The sequence below is a fragment of the Vipera berus genome (assembly GCF_964194415.1).
Source record: "Vipera berus genome assembly, chromosome: 6".
NCBI lineage: Eukaryota > Metazoa > Chordata > Lepidosauria > Squamata > Viperidae > Vipera > Vipera berus.
In genome coordinates, this window is record NC_138208.1 from 61,205,251 (window position 1) to 61,220,319 (window position 15,069).

At 39.9% G+C, this 15,069-nt stretch overlaps 1 protein-coding gene across 1 annotated transcript in view; it reads right to left on the bottom strand.

Annotated features, from left to right (window-relative positions):
* The window catches only part of EP300 (EP300 lysine acetyltransferase), a 74,542-nt gene that overhangs the window by 23,683 nt on the left and 35,790 nt on the right, over positions 1–15,069 (bottom strand). The window contains exons 9-18 of the mRNA XM_081330484.1: positions 12,897–13,014; positions 11,941–12,112; positions 10,801–10,878; positions 9,839–9,948; positions 9,384–9,539; positions 8,515–8,976; positions 7,963–8,157; positions 7,152–7,308; positions 6,678–6,796; positions 440–679 (exon numbers count right to left, since the gene is read on the bottom strand). Of these exons, the coding sequence (XP_081186610.1) occupies positions 440–679; positions 6,678–6,796; positions 7,152–7,308; positions 7,963–8,157; positions 8,515–8,976; positions 9,384–9,539; positions 9,839–9,948; positions 10,801–10,878; positions 11,941–12,112; positions 12,897–13,014 (1,807 nt within the window). The remainder of the gene's footprint in view (positions 1–439; positions 680–6,677; positions 6,797–7,151; positions 7,309–7,962; positions 8,158–8,514; positions 8,977–9,383; positions 9,540–9,838; positions 9,949–10,800; positions 10,879–11,940; positions 12,113–12,896; positions 13,015–15,069) is intronic.

The window sequence follows — 15,069 nt, forward strand, 5'->3', positions numbered from 1 at the left end:
TCCCAGAGCAATATGATCACCATTTGTAACCTTAAGCATTAAACATTATGTTACCCAATTTTTCTTAAATTTTGTGTTGTGTACTGAGTGTATGAACTTGAGTATTGTCCATAACTATACTTTACTACTTTATAATAATTTAATCTTACGGTTATTGAACAATACTCAAATTATAATTGTTTTTATAAGTTATAAGATAAACTTTTTAAGGTTCACTTTTTAAAACTATAGATTAAAGGCTGAAGATAAAAACAAAATTATGGGAAAGAGACATTCACTTTTTAAAACTATAGATTAAAGGCTGAAGATAAAAACAAAATTATGGGAAAGAGACATTCACAGAATTCAATTTCACATATATTTATATTTACAATCAATATGATAAGCACATTGCTTAAGACTAGGTATTCGGTTATCTTCCCACCTGTTAGCTCCTTACCTTTCGTCCACAGCAGTAGCCGAGGCTCTGCATAACTGGATCAATTTCCTGCTCAAAAACCTCTGCCAATTTTGAACAGTACTTGTACACTCTAGATGTTTTACGATTGTAAAGCCAGGCATTATTGAACATAAGCCAAATATCATCCACATATTGCCAAGGTTCCTGGTACTGTCCCGTATCAAGCTTTCTCTTGATAGTAGAAAGATCCATGGGGTTCTTTACTATATCAAAGTAATCCTGCCAAGACAAGACATTGATAAATTATACTTCTGAATCTTCAATCCTAATATTGGACTTCATTTTTTTCCTCTTAAACTTCTCATTGGACAATTCAAAACACTACACATGGGTTTGCTCTTGACATCCACTTAGAAGCTACAGCTAATCCAGATCAAGCAGCATAAATAGTTACAACTGCACCTCGATATGCCTATGGAACAGCAATATTGTGCAAAGCTGCTAGTTATCAATGAACTTCAAATTACAATTCAAGAATGCTGACGGTTACCATAAAGCTCTACATGGCACAGGGCTTGGATATTTGTGGGACTGTCTTCTCTCCAATTCCAGGCAGTCCTCAACTTACAACAGTTCATTTCATGACTGTTCAAAGTTACAAGGGCATTGAAAAATGTGACTTCAACCTTTGCAGCATCCCCATGATATGATCAAAATTCAGATGTTTGGCAACTGGTTCATATTTATAACTGTTACTGCATTCCAAGGTTATGTGATCACCTTTTGCAACCTTCTAGCAAGCAAAGTCAATGAGAAAACCAGATTTACTAACAACCAAATTACTAACTTACCAACTGCAGTGATTCACTTAATAACTGTGACAGGAAATTCATAAAATGGGGCAAAATTCACTTAACAGAAATTTTGGGCTCAGTTGTGGTTGTGAGTCGAGGACTACCTGTATCTCTGCTCTTTCAACAAGATCAGACAAGCTTGGCATGAAGCAGGTCCCAACTACTCTACAATATCACTTTATGGGATTCCAGGAGGTATCCCTTTTCTTGGAGCAACAACTTCATCTACATCTTAAATCCAGATGCTCCTGATCCTACCAGTTTTGAAGGCCCTGAAGACTTGGTTCTTCTCACTGGCACTGGGCCAAGTTGCTATGTGAAATTGCTTTAGTACGAACTATATGAGTTACCATCTCTGGTACCGTGTATGAGCTTTTAACCATTTTTGTATGTATTTTGATTTTTTAAAATCCTTTATTACCTGTTCAATCACTTATCAAGTGGATGGCAATATAAACCGAATAAAATAAATACCAATACTTCATTCCTCAGCCAAACAAACCAACCCTTAAATCTCAAAGAAGTGGCTGCCCTTCTCAGGAACTAATAAAGTTTGTTTACAACAAAATAATGCAAGTTCTTATTTCAAATCACTACTTTATTAACTGAAAGGCAACAATTGTATTCTGTAAGAGACTTTTATAATGTATCCTAAATTATAATCCACATAACACCTATGGAAAACTTCACAGATTATACTTTTAGTGCCCAAATTGAATCCTTTGTAATACTAAAATAATATAAAAATTGTAAATAACTTATTACCAACTACACCAATCTATCAAAGACAATAAACATAATCATTAAGACACACACTCATATGTGTATATGTATGCATAATATTTACATGCACCTGCACACGTTTACATAATCTGAACAGCGTAAAACTGCATCAAGACAGATATAATGAAGTTTAAGTTATGATTAGCTGACAGATGGCTCTAAGGAACCTACTTTGCCCAAATTCAAAGAACCTATAGTTGCAATAAAGGCCAAGCTGTTTACCACAGAAATGTTGTGCTGAGTGACTGATTGATATAGCTGCCCATTTAACACAAGTTGCAAGGATTAAAACATAGAAAAACCCACAACCTAATCCTAGACAGTTAAGCATAAACAATAACATTGACAACAGCAGAGTACATCTAACCACCTGAATCAAATTCCTGAGGAAAGTGCCAGGTTTTCATTATCTTGTAAGAGGCTAACAGGATTGGGACCATCCAAATCTTTGAGGGGGATCCTTGTTCCACAGGACAGACACAACCATTAAAAAGGCACAACCATTAAGAGGGCACTGTTTCATAGAAAGGACATTGGGAACACCCTACTAGATCTTGTAGGGTGAGCAGGAAAAAAAGGGGGCGGGGAGGGGGGAGATAGCCCTGCAAATAGCCTGGCCATATGCCACACAGGACTTTGCAGAAGATAACCAGCACCTTGAATTGCACACAAAAGCTTCCTATGAGTCAGTGCAGTTTGTAGAGTGCTGGGTATAGATGTTAAAAAGAAACACCAAAAACTGCCTGCACTGCCGATTTTGCCTTACATGGTAGGACAGAAATTCGGAAATAAACCTCCATTTGGTTATCAGTGACAGAGGCTCGCAGATACAGAACTTTTATTATACACATTAGAAAACTACATTACATTACATTACTTTTTGACATAATTGCCATTTAAGTTGAGGCATTTGTCATAAAGTCTTACAAGATCTGAAATTCCTTAGCAGTAGTTGCTCAGCACCAAATCTGGGCTATTTTTTTTTGGGGGGGGGAAATCAAAAATATCCCAATGGAACTTCTTCAAAAGTTCTTGGGTGTGTCTAGCGATGTGCGGGCAAGCATTATCGTGAACCAACACCACACTGGAAGTGGTGCCATAGAAAATCCCGCCAAATGTGAAGATGCCAAAGGAGTACTGCTAGTGAAGTTCATGGAGCGTGGTTCGATCATCAATTCAGAAGTCTACTGTGAAACGTTAGGAAAACTCAGATGAGCCATCCATAACAAGCATCGGGGCATGCTGACTTCCGGTGTGGTGTTGGTTCACGATAATGCTCACCCACACACTGTAACCTTGTAAGATGTTATAACAAGTGCTTCAATTTGAATGGCGATTATGTCAAAAATTAATGTAATGTTGTAGTTTTCTAATGCGTAGAATAAAAATTCCAAGTCTCTGTCATTGATAATCAAGTGGAGGTTTATTTCTGAATTGCCCTCGTATAATGGCAGATGGTAGCATTTTACTTCCCCATCTTGTGTGTGAGAAAAAAAATCATAATAGTTGCTGAACTCCTTTTTGCTACCATCATTGCATATTTTATTTGGGCTTGCAACTCAATTAATGGTATTTATAATCAGTCATCAAAGTTATGGCCGATGTGGTGTCCTCACATCCACATGATCAAAATTTATGCACTTGGCAGCCCAGCTACACAGGATGATCTTATGACCACAGGGTGTGCTTCAAGTTCCCCCACCCACCTATCTCAATCTGCATCTGTGCCCTTTTGACCACCTGCTCTCCACAGCCCCTACCATCCTGCATCTGACCTTCACTGTCTTCTTCCTCTTGCTGTTGATGAGGAACACTCGGTCAGATCCTTTGCAAGGCAGCTGCTGGCCACACAAGGCTTCAGGAAGGCTGCATGTGGCCATCAGCTGCCTCATGAAGGCAGTGGGCGAGGAGTGCAGGGTGGTCAAAAGCAGGGCTTTTCAACCTTTTCACAGATTGTACCACTTTTAGGATATGGCAATATTCGAATACCGCCAGTACATCTAGCAAGGTGTCAAAAACTTGGTAACCACAAAAAGGGGGGGGGGCAACACAGGCAGTTGTCAACTTACAACAGTTCACTTAGTGACTGTTCAAAGTTACAATGGCACTGAAAAAGTGATTTATGACCATGTTTCACACTTATGACCATTGCAGCATCCCCATGGTCAATCTACATTTGGATGCTTGGCAACTGATTCATATTTAGGATGGTCACAATGTCCCAGGATCATGTGATCTCCTTTTGCAACCTTCTGACAAACAAAGTCAATGGAGAAACCAGATCCATTCCTCCTTTTATATTGTCTCTTCTCTTTCCCCTTTTATATCCTCTCTTCTCTCCTCCCTTTTATATCCTTCCCCCTTTATCTTCTCCACCCTCCGCTTTTATATCCTCTCCTCTTCCCTTCTTTTATATCTTCTCTCCCGCCTTATATTTTCCCTTCATCTTTTCTTCCCCTCCATCTTTTATATCCTCCTTTCTCTTCTTATATCCTCCTCTCCCCTCCTTTTATATCCTCTCCTTTCCTCCCTTCTTTTATATCCTTTCTCCCCCCCTCCTTCTTGTATATCCTCTCTTTTCTTCCCTTCTTTTATAGCCTCTCCCCCCCTTTTCTCTTCCGTGAACTTCCAGCTGATTCCTCTCAAGGCTGTGCTTCTGTCTCTCTTTTGCAGTCCCCTTCTCTTCCCACCCCATCTTTTTTTTCTCTCCCTCTCCTGCCAAAACCTTCTCCTTTTATAGCCTCTCCACTCTCCCACCTCCTTTTCTCTCCCATGTGCACTGGAAACGCTGACCATAGGGGCTTCTGTCTTGTCCCTGCAACCCTGCAAAGTGCATGCCGATCAGCTGTAGCTTCTTGCGGTGATCCTGGGTTTTGCTCAGCCCCCGTAGTCCTGCAGAAGTGCCGATCAGTTGCCCAGCCCCAACAGCCCTCCTTCGAACTGGGGCATTTCCAACCAAGTTCCCTCCCTCCTTCCTTCCTTCTTCCCTCCCTTTCTTTTTAAACTGCCAGAGGCTCCAGGCAGAGGTGGCAACAGGCAGGCAGCAGTGGGCAGAGGCTTCCCCTCCCCCGTCATTGCCTCTGCATGGCTCAGCTCACCTTTCCCAGATCTCTCTCTCTCTCTCTATGTGTGTGTGTGCGCACGCGCAATGGCAGGCTGTAAACTAATGAAAGCTGGGTTTTTTTTGAATACTTGTTTCTTTTTCTCAACCTGCCGCCAAACGCATTGTGCCCTGCCCCCCTCAACTCCCATCCCTAGCCCCTTGGATGGCTGCAAGAAGCTCCTGTTGCAGCTTCTTACCTCTCTCGTTCTTTTCCTCCTCAATGTCACAGCGTGGGCTGAAAGAGGTGAGACAGCCCCCCACGCGTGCACATGCACGCGCGCGCACACACACACACACACACACAACCTGCATGGGTGTGGGAGAGGTTAGCTGAGAGCCACGCAGAGGCCCTTCAGGCAGAGGCAATGACCGGGAGGGGTGGGGTGGGGGCTCAAAATGGGAAGCCTCCTACCCAGAGCCTCTGGCAGCTTTAAAAAATGAACCTGCGAAGCACTCAGAATGCAGTACCTTTCAAAGCTCACTCCTTCCTTCTTTCCTTCCTCCCTCCCTCCCTCCCTCTTTTCTTCCTCCATGCTCAGGAAGGGATGACAGGAGGGGGAGAGATTGCCAGCAGTGCTGGTGGCCATGTTGCCACCGGCCATAGTTATCTCACGCAGGCAGGGGCGGTCCCGGTGAAAGGGAAACCTGGTGGCTGCAAGGTTAGGTCAGTAAGCAGGCTTGGCACTGATCTACCAGTGGAGGCCATCAAATATGCAACGCACTCAGCTTTAGTTCTGCAGGGCAGCCTGGAGTCAGTGAAGGCCCTCCCACCGTCTCTGCCCTGCCCCCAGGGGGTGCACGGGGAAGGTGGCGAGCGCACCAGCGCTGGTGTCCTGGGGGAAAAGGAAGCACTTCTCCTACCTTTTTCCTTTCTCAATGGTCAGCAGGGACGGTCAGCAGCGATGCTGGGTGCTCGCCGCCTCCTCTTTGCGCGCCCAGGGGGTGGGGCGGGGCAGCCCTTCACTGGCCCTTTTATTTCCTCTCCTCTCTCCCCCCATCTCCTTTTCTCTTCAGTGCACCTCCAGCTCCCGGACGTGCCGATCAGCTGGTGCCCGTCGCCGATCCTGGGGCTTCTGCCGAGCCCTGACAGCCCTACAGCTCCAGCTCTCTCTCCCTCCGGCTTGTGCAGTGCTGCAGCCGCTTCAGCTCATTCCTCTCCCCCTCTGCTACCACTTCTCTAGGACGGTTGCGTACCACCTGTCAGGTGCCAAAGTACCACTGGTGGTACGCATACCACCGGTTGAAAAGCCCTGGTCAAAAGGACACAGATAAGAAGAAATAGGCAAGTGGGGGAAGTTGAAGTGGAGGTCAGAGTGGCAGGGCAGGAGAAGCAAGAGGCTGAAAATTGCAACTGGGACTACCAAAACTGCCATTGCTAAGTAGTATGGTCATCTGATGTTTTGCCTAATGAATGCATTGCTTAGTGATTTGAAATTCCGGACCCAGTTAGGATTAAGCAAGGACTCCATATATATATAAGGTTTGGCAACATAATGACATGTTAAGACAAAAATAATTTTTTAAAAAATGCACTTACAGGAATTCCTAGTAGCTGAGGATCCACAGGCTGCCGGAAAGGAAGGGACTCTGGGTCCTGGCGATATAGTGCCTCCAAAGTTGGCATAAGTGCCTGTCTCAACTCTTCTGGCTTGAAAACTGAAAAAAAATATGAAAGATTGAAGATGACATACCCACGAAGATTAGTTACCTATTTTAATATCCAAGTAATGCTTTAAGTGCAGTGTCAGTATTCAGTGTCCAATGCTGGACAGAATTTATTAATCTAGACTTCGACAAGAGTTAGGATTAGGATTATTGTAGGGTTAATTTATACAATATATTCTGTTTTTCTAATATTAAACAGCTGCATTTCATAGATATTTCTTCTAACAGATAAGACATTTCTGGAAAAGTATTTCTAGTACCAAAATGTTAAAACATAAATTCAAATTTCAGTTGAAGAAAATGACTTTGCCTCCATATGATGATGGCAAAAAAAAAATCAACTTACTTTTTCTCTTTGACTGCCCAGAAGCTGGTGAAGACTGGGTACCTGGAGTACTTGGCCTTTCCTCCTCTTCCTTTACTTCTTGCTTCATTTCTGGTTTCTTTTCCTCCTGTTGCATTGGTTCAGATTTACATTCATCTGCTAGGGGTTCTACTTTAATCTGGAAAACAGACAGTAAATTTAACAATACATATATTTTCTATATATAGCAGTTTAAGAGATTACTCCTCTCCTGCAAAGATATTTTTGTATTGTCAACACTGATAGAAATACATTCCCTCTGAACCTATAGGAAAGGTCATAGAAAACATCTAAACTGCATGTACGGCCATGAGAAATGCACAGATTTGGCCACAATCAAATGCAGGCTTTATAGCACATGTAGGCTAGGCATATTTAGCGTTGTGCCTCCCATGAATTCTGGATTACAATACTTTGCCATTGGCTACGGTGACTATGGCTGATGAAACATGAAATCCAAAGTATCCAGAGATATAACCTTTCCCTCTACCCAATATTATAGATAATCTAAATTTAGTTAGATCACCATTATCCCTTTGCTATTTTTTATATGTTCTCCTTGACTAAAGTACCTTTTCCAAGACACTCATATTCTGAACACAGAATTAGGTTAAAAGGAGAGAAAAATCGCCTTTCCTTCATGATGGCATGTTTTCATTTCAATGTATCTATATAACTACTCATGACCCTGTTGCTGGTACTGGACCTAACATCAGCAAGAGATACAAAGAAAAATTCTATAATAAAGAAAACCTGCCCATCGAGTCTTCCAGCTTATGCATTTTATAGTCACCTCTGGTTTCTCATCTATTTGATGATCTGTATGTTCAGAATCCTCCTCTTCCATTTTAACCTCCATTTTAATTTCAGGTAAAGTTTGTTGCTGTTGCTGCTGCTCAGGGGCAGCTTGCTGAATGTTTACATCTGCACTGCTGGTGGATGGTGGATTTGATACCTGCCCATCAATATTTGCACCTGGCTGTGAAAGCTAGAAAAGAAAAACAATAAAGCCAGATAATAAGGAGTGAAGCCACATGACTTTACCAAATTTATTTTTTGCTTCTTTTTGTCCTTATAAATTATGTTAGCTCTGGCACAAAAGAGATGCCATACAATAAATTTACTATTAGCTTATACTTATCCACTATGGAACCATTTCATTTTTTTTCACAGCTTAAGGTGATGACAGTTGTTTTTCATAATATTAAATTCCACTAAAACACCATTGTGGAGAAGAAAGGACAAGTTTCAACATCTACTACAGTTCAATTCCCTCATGAAATGTACACTCCAAAAGATTTTTGTTTGAAGTTGCAGTTTTGAAAAATAATAGAAGTTTTCTTACAGGTGTTGTAGGGTGTTGAGGTTGCAGTGTCGCAGTTGGGGTGGGTACAGATGCAGTTGTGCTCTGTTGTGAAAGAGGTTGTTGTGGCAACTGCTGCTCTGCAGAAGGGGTAACAGAAACAGGAGGCTGCACTTGAGGAGTCAACTGAGCCTGTGGGGGTGTTGGAGTCTGCCTCTGAGAGGGGTGCATAGTTTGTGACTGGGGCCCAGAAGGTGGTATTTGAGAAACAGCAGCAGGGGCAGAGGGAATAGTTGCCTGTTGTGGTGCAGGTGGCGGCTGCTGCTGCTGGGAAACCAATCCTGGGGGCGTATGATGAGGTGTAGGAGTACGACTTGGTACTGGAGAAGGAGAGTTACGATGCAATGCAGACTGTGGAATGGGGGGACAATGAATATGACCCCCTTGAGAGCCAGGAGCCACTGCTGGAGATGTTACAGGACATGAAGAGTTGGTCATTTGTGCCTGCAAATTTTAAAAAAAAGATTCTGAATATACTGTATTTGGAGATTTGAGGTCCAAATTCACTCCCATCTTCCCATCCCTCCTTCAACTATTATCTCAAAAACAAGACATGCTGAGGAAGCAATAGCAATTGGACTTTCTGGTAATGCCTTCTGGGAAATGAGCATAACACTGGCCTACCCCTCTCCACTCACAGAAAAATTAGCTACAGTCAATTAATTAAGATGTAAAGGAAAAAAAGATAAAAATTCAGCAAAAACAAAGTTACAAAGAAAACCGATGATGTCACTGACAAGCTTATATGAAGAACCTTGTTTCAGTTTTGTACATTTCATTTCTCTACTTTAGCTATAGATAGACAGGTCTGTAATCAAAAGAGGTTATTAAAAGATCTTCTCAAGACATACTTGAGAAGCTGGAGTCTGATTGGCAGGCTGAGTCATAGGTGCGCTAGCTGGAGTCATTCCAGGGGACAATGCAGGAAATTGGTTCTGTGGTACAAACTGACTTTGACCAGAAGACTGACCAACCCCTTGTGGTTGCATACGTGGAGAAAATCCAATCTATAAGAAAACATCAATGAATAGAAACCCTGTATAATGGCACTAATTTTCATATTAGCTAATATTCCAATAAAACTGATACGTTTCAAAATATCCCCTTCTAAATTGCAAGTAATATTTATATGCCTATCTATAGATTTTCCACCAACTGATCAATCCATTCTCCAAAGAATGCTTCAAGACAGAACTAATTAAAATATGGTCAAAACATCACACTTATACAAAAGACTATCTTTACCAGCTAATTTATCAGAAAATATAGAAATCACAACTAATAACACATAGAAGAATCAACCAACCTGATTTATATTCCCAGTCTGGTTTAGCTGTCCAGGGTGTGGAAGAGGAGGGGTTTGCCGGGGTCCAACTGATGGCATCGACATAGTTATTGGGCCAAACTGATTCATTCCTGTGAATGTTCATGTTTAAATAAAAGTTTACAGTGTTCACTAGAGAATATTGATGTGCTACACGTATTTTTTAAAAAGGTGCAAAAAGGAAGAGCAATTAGGGGCAACTTAGTACTAGTGAGAAAATAAGGAGAAAATAATGGATAAATAAATAAATATCAGCAATCAATAAATAATTATTTAGAAAGAGATTTTGATCTGACAACATTGAAATAAACAATGGGAAAGCAATGATTTTTGAAATGCTACATGTATGAAGCTTTAAGTTAAACTGATGCAAAGGCTTTATCGTGTTATTTGAGAGCCATTTAGCACAGGAATTTTGTAACACAGCTAGAGGCTAATATAAAAATACAAAGATAAAAAGTACAAAGCAAGACCCTATGTGTAATTACTAATGTTGGCCTAGATAAGCCATATATTGTTTCCATTAGCAAGACCTGACAAACCAACAGACAAAGATGGGTTAAAAATTAAAATTTGCAAAAATGTTGACAATTGCTTGATAAAAAGGAAAAAACGTGAATGGTATATGACCCTCTGAGATAAAGGAAACTACTTTGCCTAGAACAGAAAGCATTCATCTGAAGGTGCTTTGCTTGGTTATACTGGGTGTTAATGTCAGTGGATTATGTCACATAAGAAAAAGCAATAACATGACAGAGATAAATGACATTGAGAAAAAGTATAAAGTGGCAAAACAAAAGTAGATACAGTATTCGAGAACTGAAATACTGAATGTGGAAAGCCAGTCACTGTAGTAAGAAATTGTTAGGGCAGAATGAGAACACATATAAAATTTCCTAAATTTAATGATAAACGTCATATGAGGGGGGTTTCTAAATTCTCACCTGGTGGTGTCTGCATGCGATTTACCATTTGGTTTGGCACATTGGAACGGATCATATTTGGGTCAGGAAGAGGACCATCTGTAATGTAGACAAAATCCCAAAAATTAAATTAAGACTTTTTGTCACAAATCCTAGGTACTTTATAAAGGCTCATTCACATATCCCTCCAATTATGCTCCTCCTAGGATGCTTGGTAAATGATTCTTTAAACACATGTTCTCACGTTTGGGGTCCTGCTAGGGGAGAACATCACTGGAGACAGCTATTGGGACTAATTAACTGACCCCAACTTCCCACTAGGCTTCCTGGTCCCCCTCAGCCCATCTTTTTAAAATTCATATTATTGTATTTTATTGTTTTATTCCTTTGCTATTGCTATGTTTACATTTTTATTTATTTTTTTCATTTTATTCTTGTAAGCTACCCAGAACAGCCCCATGGCAAGATGGGCAGCAAATCAGTTTAACAAATAAATAAATAAATAGAACCTTTGTTTGATCCCCAACCCAAAGTGGGGAATATTTATCTGATCCAACTGCTGTTTTTCATCTTCTATCACAAGCCTTTCTGTATGCTCAGTTTGTGATGCCTTGGTAACAATCAAGCTGATGTTATAGCAGGGGCTGTTGGCTGCTTCTGGCTATTGTGGGCACACCTTCTCCCTTCTGGTAGAGGTGATTTCCCTGTATCGCCATCTTGGCTTAGAAAGGAGAAGTCAGGTACCAGTGTGTAATTTTTGCTCATTGTTTACCAGATGAGAAAAACAAGCAAGACTGAATACGTAAGAAAGTGCTAGTGTAAGCAACAGAAACAGTAGGAATGTAAAGCAGAAAAGATGGGAAATCCCGTTGTCCCACAAATTAAGATCTGATAGATTACTAAACCTAAACATCTTCAAAATCAGATTCTTTCCCCAGTGCCAGCCCATGGTATGGAGAGCAGTTGGTGAATGTTTTTCCCACTGGTAGGAAATTCACCAATCATTTTTGCCAACTTGTTCCACATGGAAATTGTCATTTATAAATTCTAAATAAGCTGATGAGCCCATTTCTAAGATATCACAACTCTTATTTTGATTCTTCACTGGCTAAGGATTAGGTTTTTCAAATATTAATTACTCAGGTTAATTTAAACACTTACTTGCTGTCATTCCAGGCTGTGGCTGCCCCATGGGTCCTTGACTCATAGGAGCCGGTGGCATGACTGGGGCATTTGGTATCATATTTTGCCTCTGCAATCTGGTCCTTCTCTTTTCCTCCAATTCCTTCTGGATTTTATAAATTTTCTCTGCTAGTAAGTGGTAGTACTCTGCCTATAATGGGAAAGATATGCATATTAAATAAAAATTAATGATACATATGTATTTCTAATTTTAAACTTCCAGGTGTACAATATGGATTTTACTCCTTAGAATTTGATATTTATTCAATACTAATAAAAGAGCTATCACTGTAACGCATGTTCTGCATATAGAAAGCTAAACAATGTAGTGATGTGGATTGGTTGGATAGGTAGGTGGGAGTTAAGAATATCTAGAGGTTAGACTGTAGTAAGCGCCAAGGCTCCTAGATAATCAGATTTCCCTCTCTTGCCATCAGAACTCTGCATTACAAACTGGGACATTAAACTGTAATACCATCAGGAGTGTAATATGAGGTTTGATGTTACATGTATCCTCAAGGCCATATAAAACATATCATACACTGTATGATTTTAATCCTCATTCTAAGGCATATCTGCAACACTGCCTCTAATGCAACATCCTACCACAGGAATGAATAGCAGGCTGCTCCTCACTATTAGGATCTATCCAATTATGTTAGAGCACCACGAAAACTACATTCACCTACACTGCTTTGGGGTGAATTTTGTTCCTTGAACTCAATGAGTTTCAAAGACTGTAATTGATTTTGTAATCCAACTATATACACATAATGGTTCACTAGCATCACCGAAGTAGTCTCTTTATATTATTTGCTTTATACACATCTCACAATGATAGAAAAGAATACATTTTTAGCAGAGTATACATAGAAAAGGATCAGGTATTTAGTAATGTGTGAGAAATATGACTCCAGAAAATACTAATAGCATACCCTGCTATTTGCAGATTCATACATGTCCCCTTCAACTTTCCGAGCATAGGAGACAAGATTCGCCATACGCCTATCTTTCAGTGCTGCAGGATCAGGAGTTGGAAATATGGCTTGTACTCTAGAGGAATATAAGGAACAAATGTTAAATCTGACCCTCAAATCAAACAGCTACTATTTCATAAGCAAGCAAACCACAAATTGTGAAGCTTTGTATTACAAAACGCTACCATGTTCCACTTTAATGTGGCATTCATATTTCCTTTAGGAATAAAAAGCAGTTGGTTGGCTGATAAATCAAAACACTTCCCAACACTTCCCAGTATATTTACGAATCCAGAAAACGTTACCCTTGTGAACTAAAATATCGGTGCCAAGAAGGGAGGGAAGCAACTCAGGTAATTTTAATTTAGTAACATCAAAATAAGAGTGAGCAGGCATTTATTTAGCCAACAAGTATTTTATCTTTCTTATGGTATTTTTATCAATGCTGCTATAGGTGAGAAGCATATAGGAACTCTGCAGCTATGTTGCCCCTCCCAAAAAATTAAAAAACTTACTGAAAGCTTATTTAAGTTTAATACAAAATAGCCTTGCCAAATCACAGCAGCACAAATAAATAAAGGATATCTAACAGAGCAGCCTTCCTTGACTCAGGACCCCTCCAAAATGTGCCAGACCATAGCTTTCACTGCCCGTGCTACCTGGAAGTAACAGGAATTGTAGCTCAATACAATACAGAATATAGCCAGGCACAAAAGATCGTGTTGACTGCTACACAGTCAATGCAACCTTTTTACAGTCCTATCAGATCAACAGAAAGTACTGGATTACTTGGCTTTCTGGAATTACTTTGTAGCTTTCATACTGTAGCTATGATAGAAAATTATAGTCGACTCTTTCAGTGGTTTACCACAAGAGCCAGTAGATCATAGCTGCTGAAGTCTAGGCCCAAAGGATTTCTAACTATTAGAGCTATGGATACTGTTTGAAAAAGATGACTGACAATGTGCAGAAGTATGAATGAAGTACTTTTCTTTTAATCATTATAACTACCATGTCTTTAACCAGCTTGCTTTGTTACTTTATAAGTTGTTCCTAGCTATCTCTGTGTATGCTTTTTTGCTTTTACCATCAAGTCTATATTCGTGGTTAATGCAGGGATCCAAATTAAAGCTCTATCAACAAAGGGCTTTCCAGCCTCTGCTCACAAACATATACTGAAAGTAAACTCACTACTTCCCTTAACTTTTTTAAATGTCCTAACACTCAACTGAAATCTGTATTCTTGTAACTTAAGATCATTATTTGATTTTCAAACTTAGCCACAAAACTAGCAACTTTGGTTTCCCAACTAATATATAGAGAAAGAATCAAGTTCCTTTCTTGGTTAATTCCAATTCAATGGAACTATACTAAACTTTTCTGTCTTGCCATTTTCTCTAGAGACAAGACAACTTTTTGTTGCCATTGATCCACTCATGCCTTGTAAGGAGCTGCAATTTTACAAATATCCATGGATATTCAATAGGTCCTACAGAATCCTAAATCCTGGGGACCAATGGATGTCCCATTAAAAAAAAAATCTACCTGGTTTATTTTTAGCTCCTTTATAAAAAGGAGATGCTGTTCTTCTGCAAAGGAAAATTAGGATAACTTTCTACAAACAGAATAAATACTTGCAGGTATTGCAATGTATTTTTAACTATTTGTAGGCACTCTGAATGATAAATAAAATAATAAACACATTGCCAGTGATTACTGAAGTTATAATAGCTTTTTTTATCAATGTATTTTATTTCAGCCAACACTTAAAATACAATTAGTATCTGGGGCCATGTATCCATGCCCCAAAAAATTACAACCATGATGTATGATAAGACTAGGAGAAAAGGAAAGGATATACCATATCGGAATAACAGTTATCTGATTATATGGAATAGAGGGAATTTTATAGTTATATTTATAAGGCCACCCAATTCTACTGCATTTAATTATTTATATTAGCATTATTCAGAAAATGCAAACCAAAGATTAGACATCCATAAAACAAAACAACCCCTACCCCAAGCTTTAAAAAAGAGCCATATAACACACAATACTGCACCCATTACAGCCCAAGGGCTTGGTGGCGGCGGGGGGGGGGGGGAAATGTCACGTTTTAAGAATGCCTCTG